Source organism: Macaca mulatta, chromosome 8 (genome assembly GCF_049350105.2).
Source record: "Macaca mulatta isolate MMU2019108-1 chromosome 8, T2T-MMU8v2.0, whole genome shotgun sequence".
Taxonomy (NCBI): domain Eukaryota; kingdom Metazoa; phylum Chordata; class Mammalia; order Primates; family Cercopithecidae; genus Macaca; species Macaca mulatta.
Window position 1 is genome coordinate 145,824,054 of NC_133413.1, and position 20,757 is coordinate 145,844,810.

The 20,757-nt window shown below is 45.0% G+C and overlaps 1 protein-coding gene and 1 long non-coding RNA gene across 4 annotated transcripts in view; one reads left to right on the forward strand and one right to left on the reverse strand.

Moving 5' to 3' along the window:
* Nucleotides 1-1,683: 1,683 nt before the first annotated feature.
* LOC106999955 (uncharacterized) lies at nt 1,684-7,295 on the reverse strand. The gene is made up of 4 exons (XR_003732563.2): nt 6,781-7,295; nt 5,448-5,668; nt 4,886-5,018; nt 1,684-4,724 (listed from the first exon to the last, which is right to left on the reverse strand). It is a non-coding gene; the product is annotated as an uncharacterized LOC106999955 (long non-coding RNA).
* A 99-nt stretch (nt 7,296-7,394) lies between these two features.
* KHDRBS3 (KH RNA binding domain containing, signal transduction associated 3) overlaps nt 7,395-20,757 on the forward strand; it is a 201,299-nt gene continuing 187,936 nt past the window's right edge. For 2 of the 3 annotated variants that reach the window (XR_013396975.1, XM_028852934.2), the window contains exon 1: nt 7,395-7,902. Coding sequence is in view for 2 of the 3 variants with exons in the window: in XM_028852934.2 (XP_028708767.1) it covers nt 7,815-7,902 (88 nt within the window). In the remaining variant the exon portion in view is untranslated. Of the gene's footprint in view, nt 7,903-8,607; nt 8,867-20,757 lie in introns of those variants that run through there. The other variant, XM_028852937.2, reaches the window with a different exon arrangement.

Genomic DNA, 20,757 nt, shown 5'->3' on the forward strand with positions numbered 1-20,757 from the left:
GGTGGAATGAACACAGCCCATTTTGGCCCCCTAAGGTTGATGAAGCAGAAAGATTGCAGCGGCATGGCACACTTAGGACATCTTGTAGCTGCTGCCCCAGGCCTGGGCAGCCTACTCTGGGACTTCATGGGGAGGAAGCTAAGACAAGGGTGAGCCTACTTGGTTAAGTACTTACAGCTGGGGTTTCTAATCCACCTCCCAGAATATCTTCTTCTGACTCTGTACTGCCCAATCCCACAGCCACCAGCCACATGTGGCTAATGAGCATTTGGATTGGGGCTGTCACTAGTGAATAACTGGTTTTCATGTTATTTTAATTAATTAAAGTTAAATTTTAAAATGGAAGCAGTGGAAGAATTTTTTTTTCACACAATTTTATAGTTTGGATAAAATTTAGGTGTCGAAAATGTTACACTGGATTGACATGTACTGTAGGTGCAAACTACACATCAGATTTCAAAGACTTAGTCAATATAAGTAAGAATGTAAAATATCATTAATATTTTAAAGTTATTGATCACATATTGAAACAGCATTCTGGATATATTGGATTAAATAACCTTATTGAAACTAACTTCATCTGTTTCTTTTCACATTGCCAACTGGCTTCTAGAAAATTTAAATTTACACGTGTGGCCCACATTATTTTTGGACAGTGCTGCTCTACTGATGCTGTACCCGTTCTGTGCCCCTGGAGTGTCAGGCTCTGTGATGAACACTTTAAACACGTTCAGCTCATGGAGGTCCTAAAGTAACTGTTTGCACGGGAGGGGGTAATATTGCCTTCATTTCGCAAGTGCAGAAAGAGAGGCCCAAAGAGGCTGCCTTGCCCCAAAGCTCCCAGATCATTAGGGGCAGGCCCACGGTGGTGTCAGACTCCTTAACTTGTGGGCTCAACCGCACAAGGGTAACTTACTCTTGAACTGTGCCCAGATCATGATAATTTCTACATCTAAGTTGCTGCTGCTTGCAGACCAACAAGTATGGCTACAAAGACTGAGAATTTGCTCTCAGGATAAGATTTGCCAGAGGAAGCTGGAGCGTTCCACATGCCAGCTGTCATCAGAGGCATGATAAAGTCGATCGAGGTTGCCCAGGTATAACCAGTAACCCCTATCTCTCCAGTAACAACAAGCAATAGATTTTGAGGCATTCTGTGTCACCTTGGTATAAATCCAGACATGGTGGTGGATGAGGGCTGATATTAGTGGAAAGGCTAGTGCTACACTAGAGAGATGCCAAAGAATGAAATTCACGGACCTGTTCAGCAAGTCTGCAGTTGAGTCACCAACAAAAGTCAACTTTAATTTTGAGAAAAAATGTTTCTCTTGTAATTCAATGATCTAACTTAAGTCCACAATCTCAGCTTTATGTCCATTCTTTTTCCACAGCCCATTTGTAAGTTTGTTTCTTCCTTTCTTAAGAAAAACAGAAGCCCAAACTGGCATTTTTATATGAGACCTGGATGTCTTCACATTTGCAGTGGACACTAAACACTTTATCACCCCCTTGGTAGCTGTTCGGACATGAAGGCTAACTTGCCACTGACAGAAATATTTTGTTTCTGATTATTTTGCCAAACTGAGGTATGTGCGGTTTTGCTGTAAAACATTCTACTAATGTGGACAGAATTGTTTTGTGTGTATCTCTATGCATCTTGACAAGAAATAGTGGGCTAGGAGATGGACACAGATATTTTTACTACTGTGGCAATAATGTTTTACATTTCGACAACGCTTTCCAAATCACAGCATCTTCCAAAGCACTAGAGGTGGTGATAACTTGATGCATTGTTGAAATACAGCAAGTACTTTGGCACTCCAGCATCACATATAACCTTTTAGACCAGGAAGCAAAGGATGGAGGGTTTCTGTTGCATTGAGAAAAATAATAAAACACATTTCTGTGATGGTTATGTCCAAGAGCTTAGAGCACTTTTCAGGGTTTTCTCTGCAAATCTTTATTGTTCTCATCAGACCTCAATAAAATAGGAAAGAACAACTGCTATTAGCTACCCTTTACAAGCTCAGAAATAGGGACAGAGAAAGCTTTGGATTCTGAAAAGATTACCCAGTCAGGCAGTGATGGGGTCAGATATGGACCCTGTCACCACCTCCTGTATACAGGATGGCCAGCTGACCCTGGACACACCAATTCATGTTATTTTCCATTATTACTTTTTGTAGTTATATTTGAAACAGAGAAAGACTTCACATTGAGAAACATCCCTCCTTTAAGCTTGTCTTATTGTTTTCTCTCTGTCCTCCTATACATCTTTCTTTAATCTTCCGTTTGTTCTCTTGCCTTCTTTTTCTCCATCACACTTTTCTTTCTCCCCCACCTTTTCTTTGTCTTTTTCCTTTTTCACTGTCTTCCACATAAGATCATCTTTCACCATCCTCCTTCCTAGGATGGAGTTGCAGTCCTATCTGGGGTTTCCTTCTCAAACCCAAGCGGTTATCAATCCCAACGCACACTTTGTAGGGCATGTGTTTCCACATGTGGCCACTAGGGGGTGTGTGCACAATATCTGTGTGTGTGGTTTATTTTTATTTAAAAAAATTTTTTTTTAAGCTGCAGAAAGATAGCCAGGATGGCTCGATTCTCTTGTCAAAGAAGAGAGCTGGCGAGAGAAATTGAAGTTTCCATCCACCAAATACTAAGAGGAGGGTATAGATTTGCAGGGCAGATGGATATAGACAGAAAAACAGGTGTCTTCAGATATGTGAGTGACTGGGATTGAAGGTCTGATTCTACCCATTCTCACACTGGGTGGAGTGTGTGTGTGTGTGTGTGTGTGTGTGTATACGCATGCAAGCATGTGTCCAATTCTCCACTTACTATCTCTGGGTCACTTAAACCTTCTGAGTAACAGTTTCCTCATCTCTAAAAAGTGGTGGCTTGTGACTACCTGAATGCAGGAGGATTTTGGAGCTTGTTTGAGTAAAATACAAGAGAGCCACTCACAGACCAACTAGTCCTTGGTGAAGGCACTCCAGATCCACACTGGGCTTTGAACTGTGTGAAGCCTCCAAACTTTGAAGAGTTGCTTTGTGTCCTCCCCAACTTGTGTCAAGGCTTTTCAGCCACAGTTACAAGGTTTGAAAAAGTATTTCCTGCTGTAACTGACTGGAGTCAGGGTTCAGAGTGAACACTTGGTGTCTTTCTCCCTGATACATAAAGGACTGATTTCTAGGTAAGGATGTGCCATCTTTTGGTGCCTGTCTTACATGACAAATGCACTGGCCTCAGATGGCTGGGTAGCAGTGCTGTTCCGGGACTGCATTTTAGGAGACACAGATCCAGAATGAATGCTGAGTGCTTGCTGTGAACTGACCTCTGGACCAGGCACTGGGGCTGGGCAGCTGAGCAGGCTCTGGGGACAGTGTGAAGGTAAAGGGGTCCACAGATGACCAGGACCAGATGTCAAGTGTGAACAGGAGCACAAACAATGCTACTGGAGCGGAGAGGATGGAGAATGGAAAAGCTTTAAAATGCATGTGGTGCCTATGTGAGCTTAATCCTTCAGTTTCAACCTCAAAATGATCTTGTGAGGAGGACAGTAAGCAGGGCAGCTGGGGCCGAGCTGAGGTCTCTCTGGCCTTTGGTGCAGTTGGATTAGGACTTCACAGAACGGCATTGCAGAGGTTTGGAGTAACTGGGACAGGATTCACCCTTCTTAAACAAAAGGAAGAGGAAGCTTGTAGTGTGAGCAGCTGTCCTGTGCAAATATGAAAACTTCCTCATAGACACGCTCCCTACATTTTTTGTCACCTCTGATGACATTGAGTTGCTGCAGCTGTCTGACTTATTGCAGTTAGTGTCATAAAGGCCAGGGACTTGTCTGTCTCTCCCCAGGAGTCAGTAAGTGGGGGAAGAGGAGGCAGGTGTGGATTCTGGCAGACAGTGCCATGGTGGTGGGCTGGGACTACAGGGACTTGCTGTGTTTTCTGAGATGGCCCAGTGTCACTGGGTGGGGTGGGTTTGGGAAGTACCCTTGTGTCTCTGGGGCTGAGAGGCTAGTCCCAGACCTGGACGGGAGAAGAAAGAGCAGCCACAGTTCCTCATTGCAGTGCGGGGCTTCCAGTCCAGACCTGGGCGTCTGGTCAGTCTAACCACAGACTCTGCAGATGGAGTACGCAGGCCCAGTGCCCTGGCCTTACGGGCCTTTGGAGAAGTCTGTTCTGTCCATGGCTATGTCCCCGGTACCCAGAGCAGTCTCTGCCCATAGTATGTGTTCAGTGAGTACTGGTGTATTCTAGAGAGACCTTCCTACGGCCTGGAAGCCGAAAGACCTGAGTGTGAGGACCACCTGCAGCTGCTTGTGGGAAAATCACCACCTTTCCCAAGACCTGATTTCTCCTTTTCAAAAGGGTCAGAGGGTTAGTGCCTGCAGGGCGGTGATCACATGAAGATCAGCAGAGCGTGCAGCACGGCGTGGAGGTGCCCCACAGCCAGGTTGGTGGGTGGGGACAATTTCCTGAGCATCTCACAGAGACATTCATCTCCCTCCTCCCTGGAGGACCCCGCATGGGCACTCACAGCGCTTGGCACCTGCCCTCTTGGAAGCTTCTCGGAGAAGGAGGGTCTGGAGCAGAAGATTCAGTGCCCTTGCTGTCAGTTTCCCAGTGCATAGCCCTCCTCCACAGCTGTTGGCGGACTGACTCTGCCAGCTCAGATCAGGGAGGGAGGAAGAGCCAGTCGGGAGTGTCCCAGATTGCTACCTGGGAAGGCAGAACCAGGAAGGGAGAGAAAGAAGGGTCAGAGAGTCAGGTGGGCCTGGGATCCCCGCTGACAGCTGTGGAGCCTTAAGCAAGGTAGTATTAAACTGCCCCAGGCCTCAGTTTCCTTCTTTGTAAGTGGTGATAAATAGAATTTTCCTTACAGGGTGTTGAGAGAATCATAGCGAATCCGAAGTCGTAAACACAGGGCTGGCACTTAATAAAAACAGTGACTCCTCAAGGTCTGGACTGTCACCGGGGCAGATGGTCTGAATGGAAGACGTAGAGTGAGAAGAGCTGTTGAGAAGAGAGAGTCTAAGTGTTCCGATGAAGCTGCTGGACATCCAGGCCCCATTCTCCTCTTCTAGCCTCATCCCAGACATTCTCCGTCCCCTTTTGCCCCTTTACAAGCAGCTGTCAGGGAACCCTACCATAGAATGTAAGTCCTATGACACAGGAATATAAGCCAGAGGTGTATGCTTCCCTTCAGTTGTAAAAGGAAAAGACATTGTCCTATGAGTCCCTCCTGTTGCCCCGCAGGACTACTGGCATAACCCTGGTTTTGGGGGTGTGGACCGGGAAGCTCAGGTTCCAAGTTAATTAACCAAGCGGCATAGTGAGGCAGGTAGCAGCCAGGATGCAGCCATCCACACTCCTGCCCTTCTGGGTGAGGGTGGTTTGGGAAGTGCCCTTTTTGTCTCTGGGGCTGAGAGGCCAGTCACAGACCTGGAATTGAGAAGAGCAGCCACAAGCAGCCTACAAGTCTGATGCTGGGACCAAGTCAGAAACAGAGGTGCGACGGTCACAGGTCCTTCACTCAGTTGGCCGGGCTGGGGCGAAGCACCATGTCCAGCAGCGAGGAGTCCACAGATGGGTGTTTGCCCAGCGTCCCTGGAGTTACAGTTGAAGCGAAGGCGAGGGAGGCTCAGAAGGCCCAGAGGATAGCCCTGCAGCAGGGAAAAACCCAAAGCAAAGATCAGCTCAGCATTTCTGATACACGGGATGCTGTTTTGGGTATTTCATTATGAGTTAACATATTTATTCTCACGAACTTCTTATGAAATAGGTTCTGTTGTCATCTCCACTTGACAGATGAGGACCCTGAGGTGAAGAAACTTGCCCAAGGTCACAGCTAGTGAGCAGCACAGCCATGATTCCAAATCCAGGCTGTTTAATCCCAGAGGCCTTGCTTTTAACTGTGTCATTTTTCTGCTTCTTGCAAGTTGAGACTAAAGAGAGACATGAGGAAGACTCTTACTGGGGACTCTGAAAAGGCACCTTACCCGGGGAGAGGAGGAGTGGGGCCTTGAGAGTGAGGGCAATTGAGTACTGGGGCTGGGACTTAGAGCTTCCAAGATTTCTACCACCTCCCACTCCCTTCGAGGTTTGTAAAGCCGCCTCCATTTGCACTGGGAGGGCGGGGGCTGCCTGGGGGAGTGTGGGGATTGTCCTCAGGCCATTGGCTGAAAGTGGCATGCCACTGACTTACTCCTCCAAGAGACATTTCCAGTACCCTCCATCCCTGCCCCCTGTATGACACGCTGGGGACGTTCCCCCTCAAAAACAAAACTCAAGCTCTGTCCCTGATGTTCATGGTCTACTGAAAACAGAATTACAGCTGACTGTGAATGACCTCTGACCGAACTGGGGGGGACACAGAGAAGTGACTTGCTTTGCCAGGGAGGTCCTGATAGGCTGTCCAGGGAAGGTGACATTGAGGCTGGGACTTGAGCTGGGTGTTTGAAGGCAGGAAAAACGTCAGGGCAAGGACTGAAGTCCTTGGCCTTCCTGGGGGACGTTTATTCCACATGCCTCGGGAAATATGAAATGGCCTGGGAGCGCATTTGCTGGGGGTTGGGGGTGGGCGGAAGGGGACAGAGGGCATTGCCACCGACAGGCGGGGCGTCCCAGGGCCTCTCCCCGGGAGCGGATGAGCTCAGACGCGGCTCACTCAGCTGTGTCCAGGCACAGCCGGTTTATGACCTAAGAGAATGACAACCCAGGAGCAAGTCGGGATGACAAAGACGCCCAGAAGGACACGCGCTTTTATGTAACAGACCTCTGAGCTGGCGGATCGCAGGAGGTTGGCCCTCTGAGCTCAGGAGAGGAGAAAGTACGGCGCCCCTGCCTTACTCTCTTGTAAATACGAGGGGACAGCAACGCGACATAACTTAAAGAAGTCCACGGAGCTTTAGAGAGCAGGACGGTCCCGCTGCTTTTCCTCAGAGCGCGGCTGGGGCGAACTGGGGCGCCCTTCCCAGCCCCAGGTCGACCCTTGTCCCTTCTTCCCAGGATCACTCGCTGGGTGACCTTGGGCGAGCCACTTGACCTCTCTGAGCCCCAGTTTCCCAGTCCGTGCATCTGGAAGGCTGTAAGAGGGTCGTGGGGCTCCCCACTCGACCCTCAGGGCCAAAGGTGGGCGCCAGGCACGCGGGAGAGGCCCTTGAAGCACCCCTTCTCGCAGACGCCCGGTTAGTCCCGACGGGCGCGCAGCCGAGAGCGGCCCCAGGAGGCGGCGCGCGGTGGGGCGGTGGGCGCCAGTGCGCAGGCGCGGGGCGGCGGGGCGGGGCCGGGCGGGGCGGGGCCGGGCGGGGCCGGGCGGGGCCGGGCGGGGCGGGGCCGGGCGGGGCGGGGCCAGCGGCAGGCGCTGGGCGCTCGGCGCGGCGGCTCAGAGTGCGCGGGGAGGCGCGCGGCGTGTAGGTTGCAGCTGTGGCTCGGGCGCTGGCAGGTGCTGGCGGGACTGGCGGGGATCGCCGTGGACTGCCTCAGGGGCGCCGAGCGCGCCGCCAGCCCGACCCGAGGGCCTGCCTAACCGCGCCGCCCGCGCCCGCTCCTCCTTGGCCCGCGCCCGGAGCGCGGGGGCCGCCGGCGCTGGGCACTCGGCGGCCACCGGGGATCGGGGCTCAGCGGCCGGTTCCCGCCCCCGTGCCGCCGCCGCCGCCGCCTCCTCCCAGCCGACTGCCCGGCTTGGCCGCAGCCGCCGCGTCTGGCCCCCGGGTCCGCGCCGCTGGGGGCGCGGGCGGAGTCGGGGGTTGCCTGGCGCCGCCGCCCGTGCGCCTGGAGTCCACGTCCCGGGCCCGGCGGCCGGCGAGCATGGAGGAGAAGTACCTACCCGAGCTGATGGCGGAGAAGGACTCCCTGGACCCCTCCTTCACGCACGCCCTGCGCCTGGTGAACCAAGGTGAGGCGCCGGCCGTTAACTGCCGGCCGGCGGCTGTTGGGGGCCGGGTGGAAACGCGGGGGCCCGGGGGGCGCCTCCGTGCGCTCTGCTGTCAGCGGACGCGGCGGAGACGGAGGCCCGAATGGCCCCCGGGGGCGTTTGCACGGGGACCTGGGAGGCTGTGGGACACCTAGGGGAAGACCCCGATGTGAATTTTGGGGACTCGGAAAGGAAGGAGAAGGCTGGGGCGCGTGGGTGAGACTTGAAGGAAATCTTTGGGGACTCGGAGACACCCAGGGGAAACTTCTGGGTAGGGGACAGCGACCATCTGGGGGCTTTGTTGGGGACGAGGTTGAATTATCTCATGGGAGGGGAGCGTGTTAGCTCGGGGAAGGAGGGTGTTTGGATTGTCTGAGGTACTGGAGAAAAAGCTGGAGGAAAATGGAAGGACTTGAGGGACTGAAATGCAGAAAAGGCGAAGGGAACAGGTGCTTGGATTGTTAGCGAAGTTTGGGGACCTTGGAAGAGGGTTGGGGTCAGACCCCAGCACCTGAGAGGAGAGGAGCTCCGTGGTCCCAGGGGAGGAGCCCAGTTCACCCTCCCAGCCCTTTGTCTCTCCTGTGTCCAGGCTGCAGCAGCCCTGGCGGGGCAGTCAGCCCTCCCCGGGGTGGGGTGGGCAGCCCGTGCCAAGCCTTGCAGGCTGGCCCTTGGAGAAGTCAGTAGGGGAGAGGAGGCCGGCAAAAGAGCACCCTTCTGGGGGGCGTTGGGTTGGGTGGCCCTCTTTGGTGGCTGGCTTGAGGTTTGGAACGGTGGTGAAGGGAGTCCTTGCCGTTTTCACACGACTCTAGCCAGCTCAGGGTGTGAAGGGTCCTAGGAAGTACTGCCGGACAGGGATACAGGGGTATCTGGAGGCACGCCTACCCGGGACCCCGTTCCCCTGGCTTTCTCCTCCTGTGGCTTCCTGAATCATCTGCTGGGATGCACGGTAAATTAAGCCTTCCTTCCCGGGAGCAGTCTCCTACTTTTCCTGGAATATGTATTTCAGATGAAGATGGGTGTGGGGGCAATTGGTCTGTCTTTTCTCTGGGAGATGGCAGCAACATGATCTGGTCAGATCTGTTACCTTTTGCAGGAATTACTGTGCACTGATAGTCTGTGGTTCCCTGGATGAATCGGATCTGCTGCTCTCAGTGCTCGCCCTGGCTCTTTTATTGTTGGAAGTGAAAGATGAGGCAGACATATTCTATTTGTATATAGATACCTATATTTTAAAACAGTGACCTCCACTATTTGCCTGTTTCAGCCAGTTCTTCAGAGTAGGGTGTGTGTGTAGTCGACCGATGGTGGTAGAGAGACTCTTACGGTCTCCAAGAATTTAAGAATATTTGAATTGATGAACAGAAATAGGCTTATGGAGCTCCCCCATTTTATTTTAATTGCAGGCTTATTTTTATTTCTTTAATAAAATGGGCTTGTGAAAAAGTAATGGGCATGCATTACTAAATAAAAGAAAATAATTTCCTAAGTTTGATTTCTGTGCCCTCTGAACAGTTCTGCAGTTGAGTTTGTACTCCTTGCGCCTGATGATTTACATGTATCTTTTATCGCCTGCTGGGCTGTCGTCTCTGTGAAAGAAATTTCTTTGTACATTGCATGAGATCCGTGGAATTGGAAATATTCTGGACTGTGGACTCAAGTGCATTTTTCCTAATAGAGAGGCCGAATCAAAGTTAGGTTGTACTTAATTAAGGAACAGTTAAACTAAAAGTGTAGTGTGTTATCTTATTTTTAAAAGTCAGAATGATTTTCTCTGCCATGTTGCCATAGTATTGTGTTGCTAAAACGTCCAAAATTCTTTTGGATTCTGTGTTTTTACTAGTGTTAATGGCTTCCAGTTACTTGAAGCAGATATTTACTGGGGATATGTTGCCATTTAGTGTTTTTTAGATGTTAAACTTGATAAACTTACTTTTCGTAAAAGTAATTCTTGTAAGAAGTATATTTCTCACACGTGAAGGAAGGAGGAGGTGCTGCTCAGAAGCTTGTCTTACTGTTAGATTACTTCAGACTGAAACATTTTTCTCTTAAATCACAGGCTGATACTCAGAATGCAAAGCTTTATCGCTTAAAACATTAATTACACTCTTACGTAGGTCCAAAATTACAAGTGTTTTAAATCTGAAGCTACATGATTGTGAGGAAGCTTTGATTTTAAATCCAACCATCTTGTTATGGGCTATATGAAAGCGTTTTTTCTTAATTTCGTTGTATTTGTGTTTGCCTCTAATGCAACTGTGTTTTCAGCAGTTATTCACATTGAAGTTGGTATTTCGGCACTAAATTGTAGAGTAGGCCAGCATGGGGAACCGTAGTATGCCATGTAATAGATACATTTTATGGTATCTCTAAACTCTAACAAGGCCTTATGTTTGCATAGTATTTTAAAGTTTCCAAGGCACTAGTTTCGTCCTCACACTTGCATTCCAGTAAGGCAGATGTTCATGTTTTCTCTTTTCAGGGAGGGAACTGAGGATCCCAGCCATCTAAGCTTGTGGGCAACTGAGATTTAATTTGAACTCTCAGGTCTTCTGTCTCTGAAGATATTGTTCTTTCTTATTTTGCCTTCCTAAAATGTTGAAATGAAATACTTCTCACTTGCTAACTTCAAACCCTGCAGAAATCAATATGATTAGTATGATTGTTTCCAACTGACAATGTATAGGAAATAATATATATCCTTTAGGAAGTTTATCCTGATTTTTCCAAAAAGTTTCTGTCTGCACTTGCCTTCTTTGCAGAAGCAAACATTTATGGTAGATTTATCTTCCAGGATTTTGATGCTGAGGCCAAGAGGCACTTTTGAATTAAAGCCCTCCTGTGACCATTATATTAGTTTAATAATCAATGCATTATGATAATGAAACAGTTTATAGATGAGGTGTAGTCGTCCTTTAAAAATTCAATATTCGTAGGGATTGATCAACTTCCTAACTGAATTACTCTTTTTCTTTGTTGAGCTAGAATGACAATAAGAGATATACTCCTGTCTGGTATACATTGGCTTTTATGTTTTTTCCAGACTTGTGTTTCATGGTGGGCACTGATTGCTGATTTTATTTTCATTTTACAAGGATAACTGGTTCTCCTCCTCCACCTCCTAAATGAATTCGTTTCCCGAATATTTATTTATTTATTTTTTTGAGACGAAGTCTCACTCTGTTGCCCAGGCTGGAGTGCAGTGATATGATCTAGGCTCCCCGCAACCTCTGCCTCCTGGGTTCATGTGATTCTTCTGCCTCAGCCTCCCAAGTAGCTGGGACTACAGGTGCTTGCTACCTTGCCTGGTTAATTTTTGTATTTTTAGTAGAGACAGGGTTTCACTGTGTTGGCTAGGCTGGTCTCGAACTCCTGACCTCATGATCTGCCTGCCTCAGCCTCCCAAAGTGCTGGGATTACAGATGTAAGCCACCGCTCGTGGCCTCTGAATTTGTTTCTCTAACAAAATTAGTGGTTAATGTTTATTTGATGTTAAAACTCAGTCAAAGAAAATAGGCTTTGGGATCCCACTCCGGACCCCCACTTAGTGCCTGTAGGGTGAATTGACATTGCAGTTCTTGCCAAGCAGAGGTTAATTGGAGATGAAAGTAGTGTTGCATGTTTTATATTTGCTAGTAGGGGATGTGCTGACTCTTACTAAAGAAACATCTTTAGAAATGTCTTATGCATTATAATTTAATCCAAGTCTCTGATATTAGTTTGGATGGTTTTCAATACAAGCCAAGTAACCATTAAATAAGATTACATAATGCTGTATTTTTAATTATCTGATATAATGTATGGATTGGTGGCTGGCTCACTGCCAAGTTACATTTAGTTGTCGTCGATTGCAAGAGAAAGTGGAGCAGAGGATTCAAGATTAAGGTGGTCCAGATTTGTGTCTAGGTTGATAAAAGTTTTTTGTTCGTATGTCAAAATGTTTTTTATATCAATTTCTCAAATATTACAAATCTTAGCATTACTTAGAATAAATGTGGGGGATAAAAATACATTAAGGAAGGATTATTACTTTACTCTTTATACACCTCTTTGTAATCCACAAAACCCAGTGGCTTAAAACTTGATTTTTGGGGACCTGTTTTGGAAAACATTTCGGATTTGCTTGAATGTCACAGACTTGTAAAGTGAGAGAGTAAGAATGAGAATTGCAGAATTGTATTTAGGTATGGTGCCTTCATGCTGTAGTTTGTGATTTTCTGTTTTCTCCAAAGGAGGTTGTGATTATTTAGTTTTTAGTTTTGTATTGTTTTTCTTTGTGTTATCAGGTTTTTTTTGTTTTGTTTTATAAGAAAATGCAATCCCTCAGTATTAGATATGCCATGTCTTGAGTTTTATGCAGTGTATTGTGATTAAAAGTGACCCAGTGATTGGGAGGTGCAGGGTTTTGGTACTGGACATTAGTAACAGGCTTCTAGAGAACCTGCCATGCCGGTTATCTGTGTTGGGTCCTAGGGGTAGGGAGGAAAAACAGTCTGCACTGGTGGGAAGCTCCTGCTCTCCTCTGTGTGCGTTTGAGAATGAGTTTTCAGTTTGTAGATGCCCTCTTTGCTAAGGGACATCCTAGTCCTTCAAATATGCTGAACTATTTAGTGATTGGATGGCTTAGATTTACTATTAATAAATCAGCCTGTGGACATTTTTGAGGCACTTGTTGGTACTGGGTCATGTTTGTAATCTTGATACTACTAACAGCTCAGAGATGGAGAGGTTATTAGCCCAGGTTTTCAGTTGTAGAAACCAAGATTCTGACAACTAAAGTGACTTGCCCATGGTGACATGCTTCCGGTAATAAAATGTCAGAGTGAAGGGTCAAGCTTTGTTCTTTTACAAGTTCGTTGTTCTTTTTACCATGTCCTACTGACTCTCAGAGGTCTAAAGGGCTAAGTTACTGGTCAACCTGTGGTGGTATAATTAGTGAATGACAGGAGGAGAATGAAAACCCTGGCTTTTTAAATGTGCAGTTTGTTTTTTCTCTAGCCTGTGCTGAATGGAAAGATAAATTATATAGCATCCATTTTCATACTTCATTCTTCACATTCCTGCCCTAAGATAAATCCTCTGACCTTTTTCAAAATGGGTTGGATTGCCTATTTTCTGGTGTCACTTAACACCTGGTGCTCTTAGGGTGTGATCCTCGTCACACTGCTTTGTTTGGATCTTTGTCTTTCCTGGTAAAGAGTGAGTTCCTCGGAAGGCAGGGCCTGGCCTTTCCTCTGTATCTTCAGCACCTAGCATAAGTCTCAGCACAGGGCCCTGGAAACTCCTGTCTTAATTTCAGTGTCATGTGTTAATTATCATTAAGGGGAGCAGAATCAGAAAGTATATTTGGAATTTAGCAGTCAGTAAAGAGCTTTGCTGCTATGGCTTTAGAGGACCTGAATTGGAGGTGGGGATGAAGTCATCAGTTCTGCCCATATCAATGAAAGAAGGTTCTAAGTGAAATGCAGGGTTGAACAAGCAGAAAAACATCCCAGTGCTCTTTAAATGTGGTTGCACAGTAGGGATCCTTCTCTAGCAGATAATGAAAAGATGTTGTCAGATCTGCTTTGAATCAGATGTTTGTTTACTTTTATTCTTCAGGAAGTTATGAAATCACTGCACTCTCATCAATTCGCTCTCCTTCTCTAAACTCCTAATGATATTTCTGATGACAGATTAAAAACAGAATTTTGGAAGCCCTAGTCACATGCCAAAGAAGGTTTCTTACCTGAGAGAGTTATTCTGCAGTTTCAGATGCCGAAGGGAAACTCAGAAAGCCAGAGGAGCGATTGAAATCGCAAATTGAACGCCAGCAGCAACTTTGATATCAAAAGCCCCATTTGCCTGTTGTCACCAGTCCCACTGAGTGAAGATAGAATGACTTGTATCTTCTACCAGAACAATAGAAGGAGAGTGTTTCTTGGCATTGGGGATGATGGTTATTGTAAAAGCCACCAAATTGAGAGCTCTTCTGTGCCAGCTGCTTTCTGTGCATTCTCTCTCATCCCCACAAGATCTTGCAAGGTAGGAGGTTTTATTCCCTGCATGCCTCCTTTATTTTTTTTCAAATGAGGCCTCTAAAGAGGCTCAAAAACACTAAGTAACTTGCCCAGTCAAGGTGCACAGCTTGTAAGTAGTCAGGCTGAAATTTTAAATCAAGTCTGCAGTGTTTTGATAAGATACTTTAAGAAAAGAGATAAAAGGACAGAATTCAACATTGTTGTTTTTAAATAAAAGTTTCATTATAGCAGAAGCCTCTTAGGAATTTCCATTGGTGATGAATTTTTAAAAGAGGTTACTGAAAATGTGTTTTACCAAAAAGGCGAGCTCCCTTTTTTTCCTCCTGTGCTCTCCGGCAGTGTTTTTCAGTCTTCCGTAGGCATTCAAAGTAAGGATTTTTAAATATGTATATATTTCAGTGACCAAAAAGAAAATAGAAAAGCATTCCGTATAGAAAGCAAGTGAAATTCTTGCTGAAGTTCTGTCTCTTGAAGGCGCCTCCTAGAGGTGCAGTGCTCTTTGTATTTTAATACTTTGTTTATCACAAAAACAGTTGAGAGTATGATATCAGGGATTTATAGTCAGTCTACGGTACACTTGTGAATTCTTCATTCTCTAAAAATAAGTTCATAAAAGAAAAAAAGGTATTCCCACAGATACTGCTTTTTGACTTTCTGGAAGGGGGGCATATGTTTAAATATACTTGCCCTGCAATTGCTAATAATAGTAGCTACCATTTATCAAGAGCCTTTTCTGGTTTACATGCTTTATGTATGTTACTGCATTGAATTCGTTTAACAGTCTTAAAAGAGTAAGTCATTTTACCTTATTTTATAGATGAGAGAACTGAGGTCAGGAAGGTCACTTAATTTGACTAAATAGCTAGTAACTGGTGAATCAGGATTCAGATCCTTGTCTGCCCAACACTATGACACTATGTAGGGCACCTGTTAGCACCAGATAGAGGTGGAAGCTTTGATTATGTCTTGTTTTTCATGTTTTACTTTTGTGGGGAATTTGGATTATGCAGCTCTTCAAATTAAATGCCTAGTATTGGACCTGGGCGAGCAGGGCAGGTTGCATACCATACAGAGGGCACACAGGGGCATGGCAAAATGGCATAGGAACTTTCTGACCAGTGGTAACATCTGGTGGGTGGCATTTACTTGGGAAACAGTGTTATTCAACAAGGAATGAGCTGGTGCAGAAAGAGCCGTGTGATTAGGAGAAGTGACAGCTTTCTAGTCTGTAACCCCCTGCAAGTTACTTTATTTCTCAGAGCCTAAGTTTCCCCATCTGTGAAATTGGGGACCTTATGCCTTCTTTGTAGGGTTGCTATTGTAGACATGAGTACAGTGTCTAACACATAGTAGGTGCTTAATAAACGTTACTTGCTATTTTTATAAAATGTTCTGAGACAGATGTTTGAGTATTGGCGTCACTTTTCAGATATATTGTATATAATAAAAATTCAATACATAAATCATCTACTTTCATTTCTTAGGGTAATTTTATGTTGTTAGAATTATTTTAGTTTTCCAATCCAGGAAATATTGAAGGAGAAATTCAGTCTTTAGGAAGCTTCTTTCATTAATATCATGCACAAAATTAGCAGCAGCTCTGATTGATTTTTATTATGCTATTCAAGACACAGCACCTGAAGCTTAAATTAACAAATGAAGCTTCCATAAACAGTTTTATGACTGCATATCTTAAAACATGTCTGGACACCTAGCAGCCTCTCTCCACAAGCACAAGGTACCTTACTCTGAATTGGTAAGCTGTAAATTTCCATAATTTTTTTACATTTCCATAATTTTTCACCAATCAGCCCCTGCTGCTATTTTAAGGATTTTAAAAGGTGTTCCTAGCATATTATTGATGTTCTTCCTTGGTATGATAAAGGGCAAGAGTATGTGAGGGCACCCTTTTAAATGTCTCTTTTCGATATATAGCTTACACTTGGGGTCACTGTTGATTTGAGCTCCCATGGGAGAAAATGTAGAAATTATGACGAAGATAAGGGGCAGTTTTCATTTTCATCATTTTTCCTTATTCTTTCTCTACTTCGTTTGTGCGGTTTGTGCTCTGCTTTTCTTCCACTAGATGGCGCTCCACATAGCGAGGTTACCCACTTTCTTTCACACTGGTAGCTATTTCTGAACTGAAATGAGTCTTGATCAATAAACGTGCATTGCTTTTGATTTTCATGCATTGGCATTTTTCATATTCCTAATATCTTAAGAGGCATACTTGCTAATCAATATTTGCAGAAAGCCATGCCTTTTTTTTGTAGCCACTGTTGCTGAAATGCCTAAAGGTATGCCTGGCACTGTAGCTAGGTTCTTCACACATTTCTTCATTTAATCCGTGATTACCACATGAATATAGTTTTGTTGTTCTCATTTTACAGGTAAGAAATGGAGGTTAGAGGGATTTATAACTTGTTCAAGGTCACAAAGCTAACTTACATTATAGGGTCAGTGGACCCTAAAGAAAAATATACTCCAAAAGCATTAAATTGAAAGCTTTTGTCAAATAACTTGTTAGGGTAGTCTGACTTATTGTTACTGGCCATTGTAATATGTTTATTTTGGGGAAAAATTAGACTCACGGTTAATTTGCTTTGGAGTATATAAATCAAATTCCCAAATCTAATTTGTATAAGAAAGCACACAATAGTAACAAGAGATTTGTCAGTCGGTGTGGAAATTTCTGCTTCCTCTTGCCTTCTGTTTACTGACTTGAGTGGGCTGAGACTTGATGAGTACTAGGTATAAAATATGGGAAGAATTTTGGACAAAGCCAGGCTTCCTGTTTTAGTAACTTTTAGGAGGGCTGACTACTGTTAACGAGTCCCCAGTACTTAAAAAATTTATACTTTCATTTTATGCATTTATTCAACACATATTTGTTGAATTGCTAAGTTGACCTGTGTGTTCTGGACCATGACTTTACCTCACTGAGCCTCTATTCTCTCATCTGCACATGGCAGGCAGCATGCCACCTCAGTGGTTGTCATACATTTTAAAATAACTAAAAGAGTATACTTAGATTGTTTGTAACAGAAAGGATAAATGCTTGAGGTGATGGCTACTCCATTTCCCTGATGTGATTATTATGCATTGCATGCCTGTATCAGACTGTCTCATGTACCCCATAAATATGTACACCTACTGTGTGCCCCCGCAATTAAAAATAAAAATTAAAAAAGATTGAATGACAATGGTTTTGTATTTGATTAATTTCACTCTAATTTTTTAACATAGAATATATTCGTTGTATCTAAGATGAGATTATTACACATATATTTCTGTTACTCTTGTATCATCTTTTACAAATGAATACTTAAATACCTTGACATGTATTGACTAAAAATAAGGACTTTCCCTTTCATAACTGTCGTACAATGATCCAAATTAGGAAGTTTAACAACCACACAGTGCTGTTATCTCGTCTACAGTTCACATGCTGATGGCACCAGTTGTTCTGGTTTTGTCTTTTACAGGACCCAAGTCAAGATCACACATTGTGTAGTGTCAGGCCTCTTTAGTGTTTCAGTTCGCAGTAGCTGCGTTGTCTGCCTTTGCCTTTCGTGATAGGCTTTTTGGAAAACTTTATGTTTTTGGAAAACAAAAAACTCTACAAGGCCAGTTTTTTGTAGAATGCGTCTCCATTTAGGTTGTCTGATGTTTCCTTAAAATTAGATTTGTGTCACACACTGTCTTGGCAGGAATGCCACCGAAGTGATGGTGGGTCTTCTCAGTTCCTCGTACCCGGGCACACAATGTCTGTGTCATTATTGGTGAAAAGTTCGATCCTTGGTTAAGGTGGTGCCAGTTTTCTCCTCTGTAAAGTTACTACTTTCATTTGGTCATTAATTAATACTTCTGTGCGGAGATACTTTGAGACTATGTAAATAAATATCCTGCTCCTCGTTAAACTCTCCCTCACAAATTTTAGATCCATTAACATTTTTTACCTGAATTATTACTATGATGGTTGTAAAATGGTAATTTTCTCACAGTCATTCCATCTACATTTTTTGGTTGATATTCTACTGAAAAGGAATCTTTTCTGCTCCTCCTTTCTCCCTCTTTCTCTTTTTCGGTTGCTCTCTTCCTCTTATTCAGTCGCATCTGTCTTCTAAATTCATGCATTTTTCTTTAATTTGGTGGGTTATAATCCTTTACTATCACTGTGTAAATTGAAGCTCAAATTGTTTAAGATTTGGCCTTTGGGAGCCCTTTGCTCTGGCTCCTGGGTCCATTTGAGAGGATCATCCCCTAGGTTGGCTTAGTATTTTTTTCATCTCTGTAACAGCAACTTGTTCCATGCTCATCTTGTTCTTGCTCTGCCCTAGCCCTCAAATGAGCCATTTTCCCCAAAGGTGCCCTGGTTTCTTTTAGTGTGGAATGTTGTTTAGAAGCCAAGATCTGGAGTGCTGGTGGTCATTGCTCTCAGGCTCTTTCAGCGGACAGCTGGGAAGTAGATACCTGTCTGTGGCTGTACCTTCATTGTCTTTATGCTAAACTCTACGCCTAGGGCCGCAAACTTTTTCTGTAAAGGCTAAAGAGTCAATAGTTTGTGGGCTGTGCATTCTGCTCAACCTCTGCTGTTGTAGCAGAAAGGCAGCCATAGACAGTATGTACATGAGTGAGAATAGTTGTGTTATGATAAAACTTTATTTATAAAAACAGGCAGTGTGCTGGATTTGGCCACGGGCTGTGGTCTGCTTACCCTTCCCTGCTCTCAGCAGAGAAACTAGGGGACCAGGCTTTATTACCAAATTTGGTAAAATTCATTTGTACCCGTGCTTTCCAAAATAGGGGCACAATAAAAGTTATTTGCATGAATTAATTAATGAAAATTGTGGGCTCTTTCTATTGCAAACCTCTCATGGCTCTTTTGGACATCAGTGTCTTATGACTTGTCAATTTATTCAGGTCCTTATTTAAAGATGAGAGGCTTTTAAAAACATAATGTGCACAATATGCAAAGTAATACTGAGAAAAATGATTTTATAAACTCGTGAGGGTATTTTTCTTGTCATGATGAAATAGTTACCTTTCCTTAATGAAAGCATATATCAAGGCATAGCCATACTGCACACAGAGCACATGTGGCCCCTGCTTTGGTCTGGCATCGCTGCATTCTGCGTAGGCTAAGCTGAGAGGCAAGACTCCAGCACCAATCAATTGGGTGAAAAATTTCAAAATTATACCCCTTTTATTGTCTCAGAATAGATTTGTTTCTTCACAGTTTTCTTTATGTAATTTATTGCTCTAATTCATTCAGAAAAGGATTTGATTACAGCAGTGACAAATCAGGGAGTGATCTCTGATCATTCTCAGAGGAGAGTATGCCATTAGGAAGGACCACCTATTGTTTTTTGTTATTTTTTGCGGTGAGTCTCGCTTTTTCGCCCAGGCTGGAATGCAATGGTGCGATCTTGGCTCACTGCAACGTCTGCCTCCCGGGTTCAAGCAGTTCTCCTTCCTCAGCCTCCCCAGTGGGCGGGATTACAGGCATGTGCCACCATTCCCGGCTAATTTTTGTATTTTTAGTAGAGACAGGGTTTTACCCTGTTGGCCAGGCTGGTCTCAAACTCCTGACCTCAAGTGATCCACCTGCCTTTGGCCTCCCAAAATACTGGGATTACAGGCGTGAGCCCCTGCGCCCAGCCAGGACCACCTATTGTTAGTGCACAGAGACTGCCATCAAGGTGATGTTTGACACTGGAAAGAAACCAAGCGCTAGAGTATATCACAGCCGATAGCAGCAGCTTGAGCATAAAGATGGAGGTTCATTCAATTTAAAGTGTCTCTGATGACTCTAAAATAAATTAAGCTTTAATTACTGCTTAAATTTTTATTTAATTTCAAAAATTCAAAAGTCGATTTTAAACCTGTTGGTGCGTAGCTTCTTTGGTGTTCAGCAGGCGATTCGTCTTACTCTCTGTGAGAAGCAGCATGAGGTTCTGCTTGCTCCTTTCTCTGGAATCCAAAGGAGTGGTTTAACGTTCTGGGTCACAGAACAATCCTGGGATCTGTGGAGCGTCCTAGTGTGCTGATAAAGGAAACCGAGCAGGCTTCTTTCCTCCTGTGGCTTTTATCTTCTGCGTCTTGAAGTGCCTTATAAGGTTTTGATTAAACAAGTTTTACTGGTTTTTTTTGTTTTGTTGTTTCAACGTGAAAAGTGCTAAAGTGTCTCTTTCTCTCTTAGACTCATGAGGCATGTCTCGTTTTTGACATGCCGCCCATCGTTTGGTGTACCACCCATTCAGAACCCACAGCGATAATCCCCTGCCCTGTGTTACGCGGTTTCTAATAGCTTCAGAGAATAAGGAGACAAAAAAAGAAAGTCATGCCATTAACAGTTGATTGATTGTATTCTGGATTGTATTTTTCTCATCCCTTTTTCCCCCTTGGTCAGGGTTTTGCTGCTTCTTGTTTTTCTTTTTTCCCCCCGAGACAGATTCTTGCTCTGTCACCCAGGCTGGAGTGCAATGATGTGATCTCGGCTCACTGCAACCTCCACCTCCCAAGTTCAAGCGATTCTCCTGCCTCAGCCTCCCAAGTAGCTGGGATTACCGGTGCCCACCAGCATGCCCAGCTAATTTTTGTAGTTTTAGTAGAGACGAAGTTTCACCATGTTGGCCAGACTGGTCTTGAACTCCTGAGCTCAAGTGATCTGCCTGCCTCGGCCTCTGAAAGTGCTGGGATTACAGGCATAAGCCACCCCGCCCAGCTGGGTTTTGCTTCTTAAATGGGTAAAGGATGTGCTGCTACCCGTGGAAATAGTTGACTTGAATAGCTTCAGTTTCTTCATCTGTAAAAT